Below are 18,104 nucleotides of genomic sequence, written 5' to 3' on the forward strand. Positions count from 1 at the left end.
AGGACGGAGCTGCGATAATGGACGCCATGGTGGGGGGCCGGATGTCCTCACGTAAGGACGGAGCTGCGATAATGGACGCCATGGTGGGGGGCCGGATGTCCTCACGTAAGGACGGAGCTGCGATAATGGACGCCATGGTGGGGGGCCGGATGTCCTCATGTAAGGACGGCGCTGCGATAATGGACGCCATGGTGGGGGGCCGGATGTCCTCACGTAAAGACGGCGCTGCGATAATGGACGCCATGGTGGGGGGCCGGATGTCCTCACGTAAGGACGGAGCTGCGATAATGGACGCCATGGTGGGGGGCCGGATGTCCTCACGTAAGGACGGAGCTGCGATAATGGACGCCATGGTGGGGGGCCGGATGTCCTCACGTAAGGACGGAGCTGCGATAATGGACGCCATGGTGGGGGGTCGGATGTCCTCATGTAAGGACGGAGCTGCGATAATGGACGCCATGGTGGGGGGCCGGATGTCCTCACGTAAGGAGGCGCTGCGATAATGGACGCCATGGTGGGGGGCCGGATGTCCTCACGTAAGGACGGCGCTGCGATAATGGACACCATGGTGGGGGGGCCGGATGTCCTCACGTAAGGACGGCGCTGCGATAATGGACGCCATGGTGGGGGCCGGATGTCCTCACGTAAGGACGGAGCTGCGATAATGGACGCCATGGTGGGGGGTCGGATGTCCTCACATTAGGACGGAGCTGCGATAATGGACGCCATGGTGGGGGCCGGATGTCCTCACATAAGGACGGCGCTGCGATAATGGACGCCATGGTGGGGGGCCGGATGTCCTCACATTAGGACGGCGCTGCGATAATGGACGCCATGGTGGGGGGCCGGATGTCCTCACGTAAGGACGGCGCTGCGATAATGGACGGTGTGGTGGGGGGCTGGATGTCCTCATGTAAGGACGGCGCTGCGATAATGGACGCCAACAATGGCTTTAATGGTGACAATAATTCTCAGTTTTCCATCTGGCATTAGGGGAGGGGCTTCATTTTCGTTGACAATTGCCCTTAGGCCGCCCTCGGATTGGCGTTTTCAATGCCAGTCTTTGTACCCCCCTTTGGTGGCGGAGGGTGCGACTGATTTAGGACGCGGCATTCCTCCATTGGGCCTGGTGTAGATATACAATCATCGTTTACGCCAGCGTGCCCTCGCCAAGCCCCTCCCCCTTCTCACGGCGTGCAGCTCAAATACACCGATTGTGCCAATTTGTGCCGAGGTTTACGGGGACCTAAATTTGCCAGGATTGTCCCAAAATCGCAGCTTGGTCCGGAAAAGGGGCAAATCTCATCCAGACGGGGCGTTCGGGGCCTCTAATATTCTGCCTTTCTTGGCGTTTGGCAGGTTTGCCCCATTTGGGGTGGAGTTTTGTAAGACACACCCCTTTGGGGCTGATTAGGTCTTCAGAACAGCAGCGGATCTCCTGTGGTAAAATTCGGTGGTCACCTTGTTGCCCGTAGCAACCAGACTTCAGCTTTCATTTTCCCAGCACAGTCTATAAAATCAACCAATCAGATCCTGGCTTTTATATCCTCCTAACCTCTGGACTAATGAGAGCTGGGATCTGATTGGGTGCTATGGACACCCCATGTAATACATAGAGCCACCTCATGTCTGTAGTGACCAATCAGATGACTCCTTTTACTTTCTAACCTGCTGTGGATCAATGAGAGCTGGGATCTGATTGGTCGCTCAGGCCTCGCCTCCTCTCTGGTATCAGGAGACCGACCGGCGGCCATTGTTGTTGTAGGGGAAGGTCTGTGAGCAGATTGGATGTTGTTGCGTCTTCTGCCTCCAGAATGTGATGATGTGTTTGGCGTCCTCTCTCGCCGCCATCTCTACGTTGCGGGGGTTGTAGGTGGGTTTGGTATTCTCTGGTAGTTCTGTCCGTTTCTCCGCGTTTTACGCCTCCACGTATTTCGGCTCGTTCGGCCTCAGGGTCATGACTTTACAAATACACATGAGGATGAGCGTGAAGACCCACAAGCTCCAGCCCACGGCGCCGCGATTCCAGCCGTAACTGTCCATCCCGGGCGTGCAGCAAGTGCTCGCAACGTCGCAGTAATGAACGTCATCTGTGGGGGAGACAGAATGTCAGAAACGGCCACATGGCGATCTTTGTGCTGCGACGTGTAAAGCGGCGGTGAGGGTCGGTACGTGCGCGGGCAGGACATAGGTGAGACCTGGTGCCATCTCATTCACTAGGCTGATATTGTACAACAGGAGGATGGGCAGCGCGTCTGAGGCACATACGTGTGAACATCCCCTTATAGATGTGAGTGTGCCGTACTCATGAGCCCAGTACCCGCTGCCCCCCCCCCCCCCAGCCTGATGCCGCCATTTGTATACGAGCCGATACAGCAGACACCATTAATGACTGATGAAGGGGGGGGAGGGGGGACTTACTGGTAGGAAGGTGGTGCAGGACTCGTATACAGAGGAGTCACTGGTGGGGGGGGACTCAAGGCTCATGTATACAGCGGGCTCACTGGTGGGGGGGGCTCGGGGCTCATGTATATGGCGGACTCACTAGTGGGGGGGCTCAGGGTTCCTATATACAGCAGACTCATTAGTGGGGGGGGGGGCCTCAGTGCTCATGTATACAGCGGGCTCACTAGTGGGGGGGCTCAGGGCTCATGTATATGGTGGACTCACTAGTGGGGGGGCTCAGGGTTCCTATATACAGCAGGCTCATTAGTGGGGGGGGGGGCCTCAGTGCTCATGTATACAGCGGGCTCACTAGTGGGGGGGCTCAGGGCTCATGTATATGGTGGACTCACTAGTGGGGGGGCTCAGGGCTCATGTATATGGCGGGCTCACTAGTGGGGGGGCTCAGGGTTCCTATATACAGCAGGCTCATTAGTGGGGGGGGCCTCAGTGCTCATGTATACAGCGGGCTCACTAGTGTGGGGGGGCTCCTGTATACAGCGGGCTCACTAGTGTGGGGGGGCTCCTGTATACAGCGGGCTCATTAGTGTGGGGGGGGCTCCTGTATACAGTTGGCTCATTAGTGTGGGGGGGGCTCCTGTATACAGCGGGCTCACTAGTGGGGGGGGGGGCTCCTGTATACAGTGGACTCACTAGTGGGGGGGGGGGGCTCCTGTATACAGCGGGCTCACTAGTGGGGGGGCTCCTGTATACAGCGGGATCACTAGTGGGGGGGGGGCTCCTGTATACAGCGGGGTCATTAGTGGGGGGGGGGGCTCCTGTATACAGCGGGCTCATTAGTGGGGGGGGGGGGCTCCTGTATACAGCGGGCTCACTAGTGGGGGGGGGGCTCCTATATACAGCGGGCTCACTAGTGGGGGGGGGGCTCCTGTATACAGCGGGCTCACTAGTGGGGGGGGGGGCTCCTGTATGCAGCGGGCTCACTAGTGGGGGGGGGGGGCTCCTGTATGCAGCGGGCTCACTAGTGGGGGGGGGGCTCCTATATACAGCGGGCTCACTAGTGGGGGGGGGCTCCTGTATACAGCGGGCTCACTAGTGGGGGGGGGGGCTCCTATATACAGCGGGCTCACTAGTGGGGGGGGGGGGGCTCCTATATACAGCAGGCTCACTAGTGGGGGGGGGCTCCTGTATACAGCGGGCTCATTAGTGGGGGGGGGGGCTCCTGTATACAGCGGGCTCATTAGTGGGGGGGCTCCTGTATACAGCGGGCTCATTAGTGGGGGGGGGGCTCCTGTATACAGCGGGCTCATTAGTGGGGGGGGCTCCTGTATACAGCGGGCTCATTAGTGTGTGGGGGGGGGCTCCTATATACAGCGGGCTCACTAGTGGGGGGGGGGGCTCCTGTATACAGCGGGCTCACTAGTGTGTGTGGGGGGGGGTCCTGTATACAGCGGGCTCATTAGTGGGGGGGGGGGTCCTGTATACAGCGGGCTCACTAGTGGGGGGGGGGGGGGCTCCTGTATACAGCGGGCTCATTAGTGGGGGGGGGGCTCCTGTATACAGTGGGCTCACTAGTGGGGGGGGGCTCCTGTATACAGCGGGCTCACTAGTGTGGGGGGGGCTCACTAGTGGGGGGGGGCTCCTGTATACAGCGGGCTCACTAGTGTGGGGGGGGGCTCCTATATACAGCGGGCTCACTAGTGGGGGGGGGCTCCTGTATACAGCGGGCTCACTAGTGGGGGGGGGGGCTCCTATATACAGCAGGCTCTCTAGTGGGGGGGGGCTCCTGTATACAGCGGGCTCATTAGTGGTGGTGGGGGGGGCTCCTGTATACAGCGGGCTCACTAGTGGGGGGGGGGCTCCTGTATACAGCGGGCTCACTAGTGGGGGGGGGGCTCCTATATACAGCGGGCTCACTAGTGGGGGGGGCTCCTGTATACAGCGGGCTCACTAGTGGGGGGGGGGCTCCTATATACAGCGGGCTCACTAGTGGGGGGGGCTCCTATATACAGCGGGCTCACTAGTGGGGGGGGCTCCTATATACAGCGGGCTCACTAGTGGGGGGGGGGGGCTCCTATATACAGCGGGCTCACTAGTGGGGGGGGGCTCCTGTATACAGCGGGCTCACTAGTGGGGGGGGGGGCTCCTATATACAGCGGGCTCACTAGTGGGGGGGGGGGCTCCTATATACAGCGGGCTCACTAGTGGGGGGGGCTCCTATATACAGCGGGCTCACTAGTGGGGGGGGTCCTATATACAGCGGGCTCACTAGTGGGGGGGCTCCTATATACAGCGGGCTCACTAGTGGGGGCTGATATTTCTCTATAGTTGTCAGATCTATTTCTTGATCCTCACCCCTTCATAGACTTAGATACATGAGAACATTCTGCCACCACTAGGGGGAGCTCCGTCTGCCTACAGATATAGACAGGAGTGTCAGTGCCCTGTGGTAGGGATTTGGGCACGGTCTAGAGGAGGAGAGCCCTGACCCCTCCGTCACATTTACTGGGAACCTTGTTGTCTCCTCTAGTTGTCGGAGCTGCAGGAGAAGTGACAGGACTGAAGATGGAGCCGCTCACCTGGACACTGCAACAAACCCTGCGCTGTGGAGTTGGACGCTGCAAGAAGAAGAGAAGACGACAATTAGATACAGGTAGAAGAAGGGGTGAGGGGATATATTGTATCTGACCGGGGGAGGGGCGACACTAGTACTGGATGCATTATATTCTAGCAGATTACAGGGGCATAAAGCGGATTACAGGGGCATATAGCGGATTACAGGGGCATATAGCGGATTACAGGGGCATATAGCAGATTACAGGGGCATATAGCAGATTACAGGGGCATATAGCGGATTACAGGGGCATATAGCGGATTACAGGGGCATATAGCAGATTACAAGAGCATATAGCAGATTACAAGGGCATATAGCAGATTACAAGAGCATATAGCGGATTACAGGGGCATATAGCGGATTACAGGGGCATATAGCGGATTACAGGGGCATATAGCGGATTACAGGGGCATATAGCGGATTACAGGGGCATATAGCGGATTACAGGGGCATATAGCGGATTACAGGGGCATATAGCGGATTACAGGGGCATATAGCGGATTACAGGGGCATATAGCGGATTACAGGGGTATATAGCAGATTACAAAGACATATAGTGGATTACAGGGGCATTTTTTAGATTACAGGGCATATAGAAGATTACAAGGGCGTATGGCAGATTACAGGGGCATATATTAGATTACAGGGGCATATAGCGGATTACAAGGGCATATAGCAGATTACAGGGGCATATAGCGGATTACAGGGGTATATAGCAGATTACAGGGGCATTTTTTAGATTACAGGGCATATAGAAGATTACAAGGTCAGATAGCAGATTATAGGGGCATACAGCACATTACAAGGGTATATAGAAGATTACAGGGCTAAATCATAGCAGAATACAGGGATTAATGACAGCAGATTTCGGAGTATATAACAAATTACAGGGTCATATATTAGATTACAGGGGTAGATGACATCATATTACAGGGGTATATATTAGAATAGATTACAGAGGGTATATATTAGATTACAGTGTAGATGAGATCAGATTTCAGCAGTATATATGAATTTACAGGGGTGTATATTAGATTACATTGGTGTAATATAGATAACAGTTATATATTAGATCATGGGGTAGAATACATCAGATTACAGGGGGTATATATTAGAATACAGGGGTATATATCACATTACAGAGGGTATATATTAGGTTACGGGGGGTATATATCAGATTTCAGGGGGTATATATTAGATTACAGGGGTATATCAAATCAAATCAAAAAAGCTTTATTGGCACGTCCAAATAGATATTTGGCATTGCCAAAGCTAGTAAAGTGTGTGTGTGTGTGTGTGTGGGGGGGGAGTTGGATTCGGGTATATATTAGATTATGGGGTATATATCAGATTACAGGGGTATATATTAGATTATGAGATTACATGGGTGTATATTAGATTACAGGGGGTATATATCAGATTACAGGGGGTATATATTAGATTACAGGGGTATATATCAGATTACAGGGGTATATATTAGATTACAGGGGGTATATATTAGATTACAGGGGTATATATTAGATTACAGGGGTATATATTAGATTACAGGGGTATATATTAGATTACAGGGGGTATATATTAGATTACAGGGGTATATATTAGATTACAGGGGGTATATATCAGATTAAAGGGGGTATATATCAGATTACAGGGGTATATATTAGATTACAGGGGTATATATCAGATTACAGGGGGTATATATCAGATTACAGGGGGTATATATCAGATTACAGGGGTATATATCAGATTACAGGGGTATATATCAGATTACAGGGGTATATATCAGATTACAGGGGTATATATTAGATTACAGGGGGTATATATTAGATTACAGGGGTATATATTAGATTACAGGGGTATATATTAGATTACAGGGGTATATATTAGATTACAGGGGGTATATATCAGATTACAGGGGGTATATATCAGATTACATGGGTATATATTAGATTACAGGGGGTATATATCAGATTACAGGGGTATATATTAGATTACAGGGGGTATATATCAGATTACAGGGGGTATATATCAGATTACAGGGGTATATATTAGATTACAGGGGTATATATTAGATTACAGGGGGGTATATATCAGATTACAGGGGGTATATACCAGATTACAGGGGGTATATATCAGATTACAGGGGTATATATTAGATTACAGGGGTATATATCAGATTACAGGGGGTATATATCAGATTACAGGGGGTATATACCAGATACAGGGGGTATATACCAGATTACAGGGGTATATATCAGATTACAGGGTATATATTAGATTACAGGGGTATATATCAGATTACAGGGGGTATATATCAGATTACAGGGGGTATATAACAGATTACAGGGGTTTACAATGTCAGATTACACTGATAGGGTACTGGACATGTTTTCCTGTTGCAGGCACTACATGGGGGGTGGGGGGTACATTTTGGGGCCCGGCTCCCCTGTGTGCAATGATATAATCTCACCTGCCCAGGACTCCTGGATGTAGCAGAGCTGGAGGAGGAGGAGGAGGATGGAGATCTTCATATTGAGACCCAGCGGAGACTTGTGATGTGACTGCGGAGATACAACCTGCCAGACCTGGGCTGAGGGGAGGGGCTCCCTGTGCTGCTGGCCATAGCTCCGCCCCTCGCTCACCTGGACGGCCTCCCGGCCCTCTCATAGATCTAAGGCCCCATTCACATCTGTGTTCGGGGATTCCACTTGGGGACCCCTCACATGGAAGCCGCGGACCCCATAGACTGTAATGCAGCCTGCAGGAGAGGGGCGGGGCCTGAGAGCATCTCCTGGGGCTGGGGCTCACATCGCCTTACACTGGAGCACAGCAGAGGGTTTGTTACAGTTGTATCTGGTCCAGACAATGCTCTGTGAGCCAAGCAGTGTGATACACAGTATGGAGAGCGGTCTGTGCTGCTGAAGGAACTGGTAGAGGATTGTCTGCAGCCAAACATTGGAAGCATTGGGGCTCCATTCTGGGGTGTGTGGCTGTATACCACCGGTAAATAGATACAGTATATATGTAGAGTGTGCGCCCCATATACCAGTCTGTCTTTGGAGTAGGGGAGGAAGCCACACAAACACGGGGAGAACATACAAACTCCTTGCACATGTCGTCTCTGGCAGGATTTGAATCCAGGACTCCAGCGCTGCAAGGCTGCAATGCTGCAATGCTAACCACTGAGCCACCGTGCTGCCCCTCTACCACCATTATCTATGCCATTTCAGGAGGATGTTATACAGATGACGGGGCGCCGGGGTCAGGAGGATGTTATACAGATGACGGGGTGCCGGGGTCAGGAGGATGTTATACAGATGACGGGGCACCGGGGACAGGAGGATGTTATACAGATGACAGGGCACCAGGGTCAGGAGGATGTTATACAGATGACGGGGTGCTGGGGTGATGTTATACAGATGACTGGGTGCCGGGGTCAGGAGGATGTTATACAGATGACGGGGTGCTGGGGTGATGTTATACAGATGACTGGGTGCCGGGGTCAGGAGGATGTTATACAGATGACGGGGTGCTGGGGTGATGTTATACAGATGACGGGGTGCCGGGGTCAGGAGGATGTTATACAGATGACGGGGTGCCGGGGTCAGGAGGATGTTATACAGATGACGGGGCGCCGGGGTCAGGAGGATGTTATACAGATGACGGGGCGCCGGGGTCAGGAGGATGTTATACAGATGACGGGGCGCCGGGGTCAGGAGGATGTTATACAGATGACGGGGCGCCGGGGTCAGGAGGATGTTATACAGATGACGGGGTGCCGGGGTCAGGAGGATGTTATACAGATGACGGGGTGCCGGGGTCAGGAGGATGTTATACAGATGACGGGGCACCGGGGACAGGAGGATGTTATACAGATGACAGGGCACCAGGGTCAGGAGGATGTTATACAGATGACGGGGTGCTGGGGTGATGTTATACAGATGACGGGGTGCCGGGGTCAGGAGGATGTTATACAGATGACGGGGCGCCGGGGTCAGGAGGATGTTATACAGATGACGGGGCGCCGGGGTCAGGAGGATGTTATACAGATGACGGGGCGCCGGGGTCAGGAGGATGTTATACAGATGACGGGGCGCTGGGGTCAGGAGGATGTTATACAGATGACGGGGCGCCGGGGTCAGGAGGATGTTATACAGATGACAGGGCACCAGGGTCAGGAGGATGTTATACAGATGACAGGGCACCAGGGTCAGGAGGATGTTATACAGATGACGGGGTGCTGGGGTGATGTTATACAGATGACGGGGCGCCGGGGTCAGGAGGATGTTATACAGATGACGGGGTGCTGGGGTCAGGAGGATGTTATACAGATGACGGGGCGCCGGGGTCAGGAGGATGTTATACAGATGACGGGGCGCCGGGGTCAGGAGGATGTTATACAGATGACGGGGCGCCGGGGTCAGGAGGATGTTATACAGATGACGGGGCGCCGGGGTCAGGAGGATGTTATACAGATGACGGGGCACCAGGGTCAGGATGATGTTATACAGATGACGGGGTGCTGGGGTCAGGAGGATGTTATACAGATGACAGGGCACCAGGGTCAGGAGGATGTTATACAGATGACGGGGTGCTGGGGTGATGTTATACAGATGACAGGGCGCCGGGGTCAGGAGGATGTTATACAGATGACGGGGTGCTGGGGTCAGGAGGATGTTATACAGATGACGGGGTGCTGGGGTCAGGAGGATGTTATACAGATGACGGGCGCTGGGGTCAGGAGGATGTTATACAGATGACGGGGTGCTGGGGTGATGTTATACAGATGACGGGTCGCCGGGGTCAGGAGGATGTTATACAGATGATGGGGCACCGGGTTCAGGAGGATGTTATACAGATGACGGGGCACCAGGGTCAGGAGGATGTTATACAGATGACGGGGCGCCGGGGTCAGGAGGATGTTATACAGATGATGGGGCGCCGGGGTCAGGAGGATGTTATACAGATGACGGGGCGCCGGGGTCAGGAGGATGTTATACAGATGACGGGTCGCCGGGGTCAGGAGGATGTTATACAGATGATGGGGCACCGGGTTCAGGAGGATGTTATACAGATGACGGGGCACCAGGGTCAGGAGGATGTTATACAGATGACGGGGCGCCGGGGTCAGGAGGATGTTATACAGATGATGGGGCGCCGGGGTCAGGAGGATGTTATACAGATGATGGGGCGCCGGGGTCAGGAGGATGTTATACAGATGATGGGGCGCCGGGGTCAGGAGGATGTTATACAGATGATGGGGCACCGGGTTCAGGAGGATGTTATACAGATGACGGGGTGCTAGGGTCAGGAGGATGTTATACAGATGACGGGGCGCCGGGGTCAGGAGGATGTTATACAGATGACGGGGCGCCGGCGTCAGGAGGATGTTATACAGATGACAGGGGTGCTGGATTAGGATAAAGTTATACAGATGACGGGGCTCCGGTGCAGTGGGTGTGACCTGATACTGGGATTATGTGTCCTCTGTGTGCACGTCCTCTCCACACCCGGGCCGGGGCAGGCTGGAGGGGCCCGGGGCCACTACTTACCAGTTTAATGTTTCCTAAACATGAAGCCTGTGAAGGTGACCCCCGCTGTGTACACAGGACGAGCCCGTACTGACTATAGCGCCACCTGGCTGCAGCATGCTGGGAGTTGTAGTCCTAATGGGGGGTGATGACACAGCTATAGTTAACCCTTTGATGACCACATATATGTAGCAAGTGAAGGGGTTAAAGGGGTTTTCCAGGAATTAAATAGTTATAGCCAATATGTGACCCCTGGGGCCGGCCAATCCACTGTCTGAGGAGAGCGCAGCGCTCCCAGGCTCCTGCCTCAGTGACATCTACCAGTCACATGGTACGGCAGCAGCTTGGTCCCATTCTAGTGTATGGGGCTGAGCTGCAAAAACCTGTTAGAATCCCAAAATAAGAGCAGAATCCTCTCCGTATACAGAATACTCGGCTCGTCTCCGCACGGCGTCCGTCATCTCATTTACTCCTTTACTAATTTTTTCCAATACCCTGAAAACTAAGGTGATGGGAACGTTATATGAACCCCAAATGGCCCCACCGAAGAATTCATCTCACCCCTCCAATAACAAGGCCCTGACACCTGCGGCAATGGAAATAGGAAAACGTTACGGTCCATGGAAGGCGGCGAAGCCTCCGGCACTGAAGTGGTTAAAAGAGTCTGTGGGGAGGGGGGGCTGAGCATTGGCTTCTTAGGGGTTAATGGACGGTGAGGGGTGAGTGACAGCCGGGGGCAGGGCCGTGTTATTACCGATAACTCTACCTGTGCTGTCACAACACACACAGCTCTGCCGGGCGGGGGGAGCCGGTCAGGTGCTGCTCAGTGCAGATCCCAGGGGGAGGGGGGCAACAACATCAACATCCACAGCCACAAAACCCAGCAGAAGACAAGTGACGGCCGAGAGGAGAGGAGCCGCAGCAGCTGAGGCCACAGAGACTATCACTCCCCTCATCTCCCTCCTGGCTCACAGCTGAGGATTTGGTGCAGTTGTCACATCTTACCTGCGCTGACACATTGTGACAAACTATCAGGTAGCAAATCCTTCAGCTGTGTGAGCAGGACAAGGCTGGATATAAACCTGGACCTTCCATTTATTGGCAGCAAGCAGAGAACTAGAGTTCCCCTTTAAGTATTGAGCTCTTGTGTGGCTGGCTGCCTGATATTGGGGTATAACCCCCGTCATCTCTCAGGTCTGAGGATGGGGTCCCTGTTCCGGAGCGAGGAGATGTGCCTGACGCAGCTGATCCTGCAGGTGGAGGCCGGGTACTGCTGCATCGCAGAGCTGGGAGAGCTGGGCCTGGTGCAGTTCAGAGATGTAAGTACCGGCGAGGTGGAATAGTCTGCAGGGTATGTCACTATGTATCAGGAGGGAGAGGAGCGATACTCTGCAGAGAGGTCAGTGGTGTAATAGTCTTCAGGATATATCACTATGTACCAGGAGGTAGAGGAGCGATGCTCTGCAGAGAGGTCAGTGGTGTAATAGTCTGCAGGGTATATCACTATGTATCAGGAGGGAGAGGAGCGATGCTCTGCAGAGAGGTCAGTGGTGTAATAATCTGCAGGGTATATCACTATGTATCAGGAGGGAGAGGAGCGATGCTCTGCAGAGAGGTCAGTGGTGTAATAATCTGCAGGATATATCACTATGTACCAGGAGGTAGAGGAGCGATGTTCTGCAGAGAGGTCAGTGGTGTAATAGTCTGCGGAAAAGATCCCTATGTACCAGGAGGTAGAGGAGCGATGCTCTGCAGAGAGGTCAGTGGTGTAATAATCTGCAGGATAGCTCACTATGTATCAGGAGAGAGAGGAGTGATGTTCTGCAGAGAGGTCAGTGGTGTAATAATCTGCGGGATAGATCCCTATGTACCAGGAGGTAGAGGAGCGATGCTCTGCAGAGACGTCAGTGGTGTAATAATCTGCAGGATAGCTCACTATGTATCAGGAGAGAGAGGAGCGATGCTCTGCAGAGAGGTCAGTGGTGTAATAGTCTGTGCGATAGATCACTATATATCAGGAGGTAGGGGAGCAATACTCTGCAGAGAGGTCAGTGGTGTAATAGTCTGCAGGATATATCACTATGTACCAGGAGGGAGAGGAGCGATACTCTGCAGAGAGGTCAGTGGTGTAATAGTCTGCAGGGTATATCACTATGTACCAGGAGGGAGAGGAGCGATGCTCTGCAGAGGTCAGAGGTGTAATAGTCTGCAGGATATATCACTATGCTCTGCAGAGAGGTCATTGATTGTTTAACCCTTTCCTCTCTGTTCCAGCTGAACGTCAGTGTGAACAATTTCCAGCGGCGTTTTGTGAATGAGGTTCGGCGCTGTGAAGGGATGGAGCGGATCCTGCGTGAGTACAGACTATACCCAGCGGGGGAGGGGATGATGGGGGTCCCGGTCACTGACCGCAGTGTAAGAGGGGTCCAAAGTGACAAAAGAGAAGTCACATCCCGAAGTATCAGAGAGTCACCTGATTATTACTGTCTCTTAGGATTTTTGGAGTGTGAGATGCAGAACGATAAAATAGTTGTAAGAAACCCCGAAAAATCACCACAAGCCCCACTGCCGAGAGAGCTGATCGACATAGAGGTGAGCACCGGGGGCGGGGCTGTGACTACAACCTGTATCAGGGGGCGGGGCTGTGACTACATCCTGTATCAAGGGGCGGGGCTGTGACTACACACTGTATCAAGGGGCGGGGCTGTGACTACACACTGTATCAGGGGGCGGGGCTGTGACTACACACTGTATCAGGGGGTGGGGCTGTGACTACACACTGTATCAGGGGGCGGGGCTGTGACTACATCCTGTATCAGGGGGCGGGGCTGTGACTACACACTGTATCAGGGGGCGGGGCTGTGACTACATCCTGTATCAGGGGGCGGGGCTGTGACTACATCCTGTATCAGGGGGCGGGGCTGTGACTACATCCTGTATCAGGGGGCGGGGCTGTGACTACATCCTGTATCAGGGGGCGGGGCTGTGACTACATCCTGTATCAGGGGGCGGGGCTGTGACTACATCCTGTATCAGGGGGCGGGGCTGTGACTACATCCTGTATCAAGGGGCGGGGCTGTGACTACACACTGTATCAGGGGGCGGGGCTGTGACTACACACTGTATCAGGGGGCGGGGCTGTGACTACATCCTGTATCAGGGGCGGGGCTGTGACTACACACTGTATCAGGGGGCGGGGCTGTGACTACACACTGTATCAGGGGCGGGGCTGTGACTACAGACTGTATCAGGGGGTGGGGCTGTGACTACACACTGTATCAGGGGGCGGGGCTGTGACTACATCCTGTATCAGGGGGCGGGGCTGTGACTACATCCTGTATCAGGGGGCGGGGCTGTGACTACATCCTGTATCAAGGGGCGGGGCTGTGACTACACACTGTATCAGGGGGCAGGGCTGTGACTACATCCTGTATCAGGGGGCGGGGCTGTGACTACACACTGTAAGGTATTCTATGTCTTCCAGACTGTCCTGGAGAAGTTGGAGGGGGAGTTGCTGGAGGTGAATCGTAACGAGCAGACCCTGAAGCAGAACTTTCTGGAACTGACGGAGCTGAAGCATCTACTGAAGAAGACGCAGGATTTCTTTGAGGTATCTAAGTCTCTCTTATATGGGGCGCCCTCTGTATACTGCCTGCTGGTCACATGACCCCTGTACACACGCGGGGCACCCTCTGTATACTGCCTGGTCACATGACCCCTGTACACACGCGGGGCACCCTCTGTATACTGCCTGGTCACATGACCCCTGTACACACGCGGGGCACCCTCTGTATACTGCCTGGTCACATGACCCCTGTACACACGCGGGGCGCCCTCTGTATACTGCCTGCTGGTCACATGACCCCTGTACACACGCGGGGCACCCTCTGTATACTGCCTGGTCACATGACCCCTGTACACACGCGGGGTGCCCTCTGTATACTGCCTGCTGGTCACATGACCCCTGTACACACGCGGGGTGCCCTCTGTATACTGCCTGCTGGTCACATGACCCCTGTACACACACGGGTGCCCTCTGTATACTGCCTGGTCACATGACCCCTGTACACACACGGACGCCCTCTGTATACTGCCTGGTCACATGACCCCTGTACACGCGGGGCACCCTCTGTATACTGCCTGGTCACATGACCCCTGTACACACGCGGGGCGCCCTCTGTATACTGCCTGGTCACATGACCCCTGTACACACGCGGGGCGCCCTCTGTATACTGCCTGGTCACATGACCCCTGTACACACGGGGCGCCCTCTGTATACTGCCTGGTCACATGACCCCTGTACACACACGGGCGCCCTCTGTATACTGCCTGGTCACATGACCCCTGTACACACGCGGGGCGCCCTCTGTATACTGCCTGGTCACATGACCCTGTACACACGCGGGGCGCCCTCTGTATACTGCCTGGTCACATGACCCTGTACACACGCGGGGCGTCCTCTGTGACCCCCTTTGGGGGGTTTATCTCCTTTTTTTATTAATTCTGTGTTTTCTTCCAGGCTGAAGCGAATCTTCCCGATGAATTCTTCAATGAGGACACGAGCAGCCTCCTGGAGCTCCGCACCGTCCCCTCCGCTGCGGCTGCCGGGAAACTGGGGTACGTACTGCGACATAGACATGAATACAACCGCCAGTATCTGCTGCTTGTCTGCCTTATACTCCAGTCACATCCAGAGCTGCATGCAGACGGCTCCTGTGGAATGTGACCTGTAAAGTGATCAGGTCTGGGATCGGCCCCGGGCGGGGATCGGGTGTCACTGAGGGAACAGTGGTGCAATGTCTGGTTCTGATCCGATCCTTCGCTCTGTCTGCAGGTTCACGGCCGGGGTGATCGGCAGGGAGAGGATGGCGTCATTCGAGCGGCTGCTCTGGAGGGTCTGCAGGGGGAACATCTACCTGAAGTACAGTGAGCTGGACACGTCTCTGGAGGATCCCGTCACTGTAAGGATATAGGGAGATCCAGGGGCCCAGGGATTATCAAAAGAGACATCCAGGGGCCCAGGGATTATCAGTGGAGACATCCGGAGGCCCAGGGATTATCAGTGGAGACATCCAGGAGCCCAGGGATTATCAGTGGGGAGATCCGGGGGCCCAGGGATTATCAGTGGGGAGATCCAGGAGCCCAGGGATTATCAGTGGAGACATCCAGGAGCCCAGGGATTATCAGTGGAGACATCCAGGAGCCCAGGGATTATCAGTGGAGACATCCGGGGGCCCAGGGATTATCAGTGGGGAGATCCGGGGGCCCAGGGATTATCAGTGGAGACATCCAGGAGCCCAGGGATTATCAGTGGAGACATCCAGGGGCCCAGGGATTATCAGTGGAGACATCCGGAGGCCCAGGGATTATCAGTGGAGACATCCGGGGGCCCAGGGATTATCAGTGGAGACATCCGGAGGCCCAGGGATTATCAGTGGAGACATCCGGGGGCCCAGGGATTATCAGTGGAGACATCCAGGAGCCCAGGGATTATCAGTGGGGAGATCCGGGGGCCCAGGGATTATCAGTGGGGAGACCTGGGGCCTAGGGATTATCAGTGGAGACATCCGGAGGCCCAGGGATTATCAGTGGAGACATCCGGGGGCCCAGGGATTATCAGTGGAGACATCCAGGAGCCCAGGAATTATCAGTGGAGACATCCAGGAGCCCAGGGATTATCAGTGGAGACATCCGGGGGCCCAGGGATTATCAGTGGGGAGATCCAGGGGCCTAGGGATTATCAGTGAAGACATCCAGGAGCCCAGGGATTATCAGTGGAGACATCCGGGGGCCCAGGGATTATCAGTGGGGAGATCCAGGGGCCTAGGGATTATCAGTGGAGACATCCAGGAGCCCAGGGATTATCAGTGGAGACATCCGGGGGCCCAGGGATTATCAGTGGGGAGATCCAGGGGCCCAGGGATTATCAGTGGAGACATCCGGGGGCCCAGGGATTATCAGTGGGGAGATCCAGGGGCCCAGGGATTATCAGTGGAGACATCCGGGGGCCCAGGGATTATCAGTGGGGAGATCCAGGGGCCCAGGGATTATCAGTGGAGACATCCGGGGGCCCAGGGATTATCAGTGGGGAGATCCAGGGGCCTAGGGATTATCAGTGGAGACATCCGGGGGCCCAGGGATTATCAATGGAGACATCCGGGGGCCCAGGGATTATCAGTGGAGACATCCAGGGGCCCAGGGATTATCAGTGGAGACATCCGGGGGCCCAGGGATTATCAGTGGGGAGATCCAGGGGCCCAGGGATTATCAGTGGAGACATCCAGGAGCCCAGGGATTATCAGTGGAGACATCCAGGGGCCCAGGGGTTATCATTGGGGAGATCCAGGGGTCCAGGGATTTACATTTTAGGAGACAGATTTGCATATTCCTCCCATAATCTCTTGCAGTGGCGCGCCTATGGCCGTGTAAGTCTCCGCACACCTCTGGTCTCTCCATAAGGACGGACGTCATCCCCATAGCCGGCACTGCAGTAGTGAGAGTCTCTGATGACATCATATAGGTGCAGTGCTGTCATGGCGGCGTCTCCATCCGTACTCACGTGATCAGATGTCATTCGCGCGTTTCCACCAGGTCACATGACGGATTTGTCTCTCTTGTCCTCCAGAAAGAAGAAGTGAAGAAGAACGTCTTCATCATCTTCTACCAGGGCGAGCAGCTCAAGCAGAAGATCAAGAAGATGTGTGAGGGGTGCGCTCCTGCCCTCTAGTGCTCACTCCTGTGTACTGCAGCTGTGTGGTGGCCCAGTTCACACGCTGCAGAATTCTTCTTGCTCCATCTTTCATTATTTCCTCCTGACCTGAGCCGTCTCACAGCTGAGTGGTTTGTTACAGTGTGTCAGTCTAATATTCTTCTCCCATAGGTTTAAAGCTACAGTGTACCCGTGTCCAGAGTCCGCAGCCGAGCGCCGAGACATGGCTGCTGATGTCAACACCAGGATTGAGGATCTGAACGCAGTAAGTGGGGGGATGGGTGACTCCCCAATATTTGATCAGTCGCCTGTGGGTCTCCGATACCTTCGAACTCTTCATCTGTCATGGACGGCTCCTCTGATCGTTCTTTCTCTTCTCCATTTCTTCTGCTGCCCATCCTTTGTGTCAGTCTTCACTGCAGCTTTTATTCTATTCATGAATCAGCAGGATCAGGATGAACACCATCTCCTTCTTAATCTCGTCCACACCTTCATAGCTCATGTTAATCATCTTCACTTCCGCCTTGTCGGCCATTTTAGGTCATAACACAAACCGAGTCCCATCGCCAGCGCGTCCTGGTGGAGGCTGCGCAGACTCTGTCCAGCTGGATGATCAAGGTGAAGAAGATGAAGGCAGTCTACCACGTGCTGAACCTGTGCAACATCGACGTCACCCAGCAGTGCGTCATCGCCGAGATCTGGTGCCCGGTGGACGACAAGGAGCGCATCAAGAGGGCGCTGCACCGCGGAATGGTGAGAGGTCGTCTTGTTATAAGGAGGGCCCTAATCCTCACTGGGGCCCCCGGCCAGAGCCATGTGATACTATGACCAGTATATCTCTTATGTT

At 54.4% G+C, this 18,104-nt stretch overlaps 2 protein-coding genes across 2 annotated transcripts in view; one reads left to right on the top strand and one right to left on the bottom strand.

Moving 5' to 3' along the window:
* Positions 1–1,884: 1,884 nt before the first annotated feature.
* On the bottom strand, positions 1,885–7,548 carry TMEM213 (transmembrane protein 213). The gene is made up of 3 exons (XM_075276499.1): positions 7,488–7,548; positions 4,983–5,021; positions 1,885–2,090 (listed from the first exon to the last, which is right to left on the bottom strand). The coding sequence occupies exons 1-3, from the start codon at positions 7,546–7,548 to the stop codon at positions 1,918–1,920; spliced, it is 273 nt and encodes a 90-aa protein (XP_075132600.1). The 3' UTR covers positions 1,885–1,917.
* Positions 7,549–11,750: 4,202 nt separating this feature from the next.
* Positions 11,751–18,104, top strand: part of ATP6V0A4 (ATPase H+ transporting V0 subunit a4) — a 28,068-nt gene continuing 21,714 nt past the window's right edge. Inside the window, exons 1-9 of the mRNA XM_075276500.1 lie at positions 11,751–11,867; positions 12,823–12,901; positions 13,043–13,140; positions 14,033–14,158; positions 15,068–15,165; positions 15,383–15,509; positions 17,174–17,256; positions 17,429–17,522; positions 17,798–18,010. Coding sequence (XP_075132601.1) covers positions 11,751–11,867; positions 12,823–12,901; positions 13,043–13,140; positions 14,033–14,158; positions 15,068–15,165; positions 15,383–15,509; positions 17,174–17,256; positions 17,429–17,522; positions 17,798–18,010 — 1,035 coding nt within the window. The remainder of the gene's footprint in view (positions 11,868–12,822; positions 12,902–13,042; positions 13,141–14,032; positions 14,159–15,067; positions 15,166–15,382; positions 15,510–17,173; positions 17,257–17,428; positions 17,523–17,797; positions 18,011–18,104) is intronic.

Source organism: Leptodactylus fuscus, chromosome 5 (genome assembly GCF_031893055.1).
Source record: "Leptodactylus fuscus isolate aLepFus1 chromosome 5, aLepFus1.hap2, whole genome shotgun sequence".
In the NCBI taxonomy this organism is placed as follows: Eukaryota; Metazoa; Chordata; class Amphibia; order Anura; family Leptodactylidae; genus Leptodactylus; species Leptodactylus fuscus.

What these genes read in the sequence shown, in the direction of transcription:
- TMEM213 (XM_075276499.1), bottom strand. Translation starts at nt 7,548, where the DNA reads ATGAAGATCTCCATCCTCCTCCTCCTCCTCCAGCTCTGCTACATCCAG. An exon ending in CATCCAGGAGTCCTGGGCAG is followed by an intron (nt 5,022 to 7,487) that starts GTGAGATTATAT and finishes TTCTTCTTGCAG; the next exon opens with CGTCCAACTCCACAGCGCAG. An exon ending in GGGTTTGTTGCAGTGTCCAG is followed by an intron (nt 2,091 to 4,982) that starts GTGAGCGGCTCC and finishes TCTCCCCCACAG; the next exon opens with ATGACGTTCATTACTGCGAC.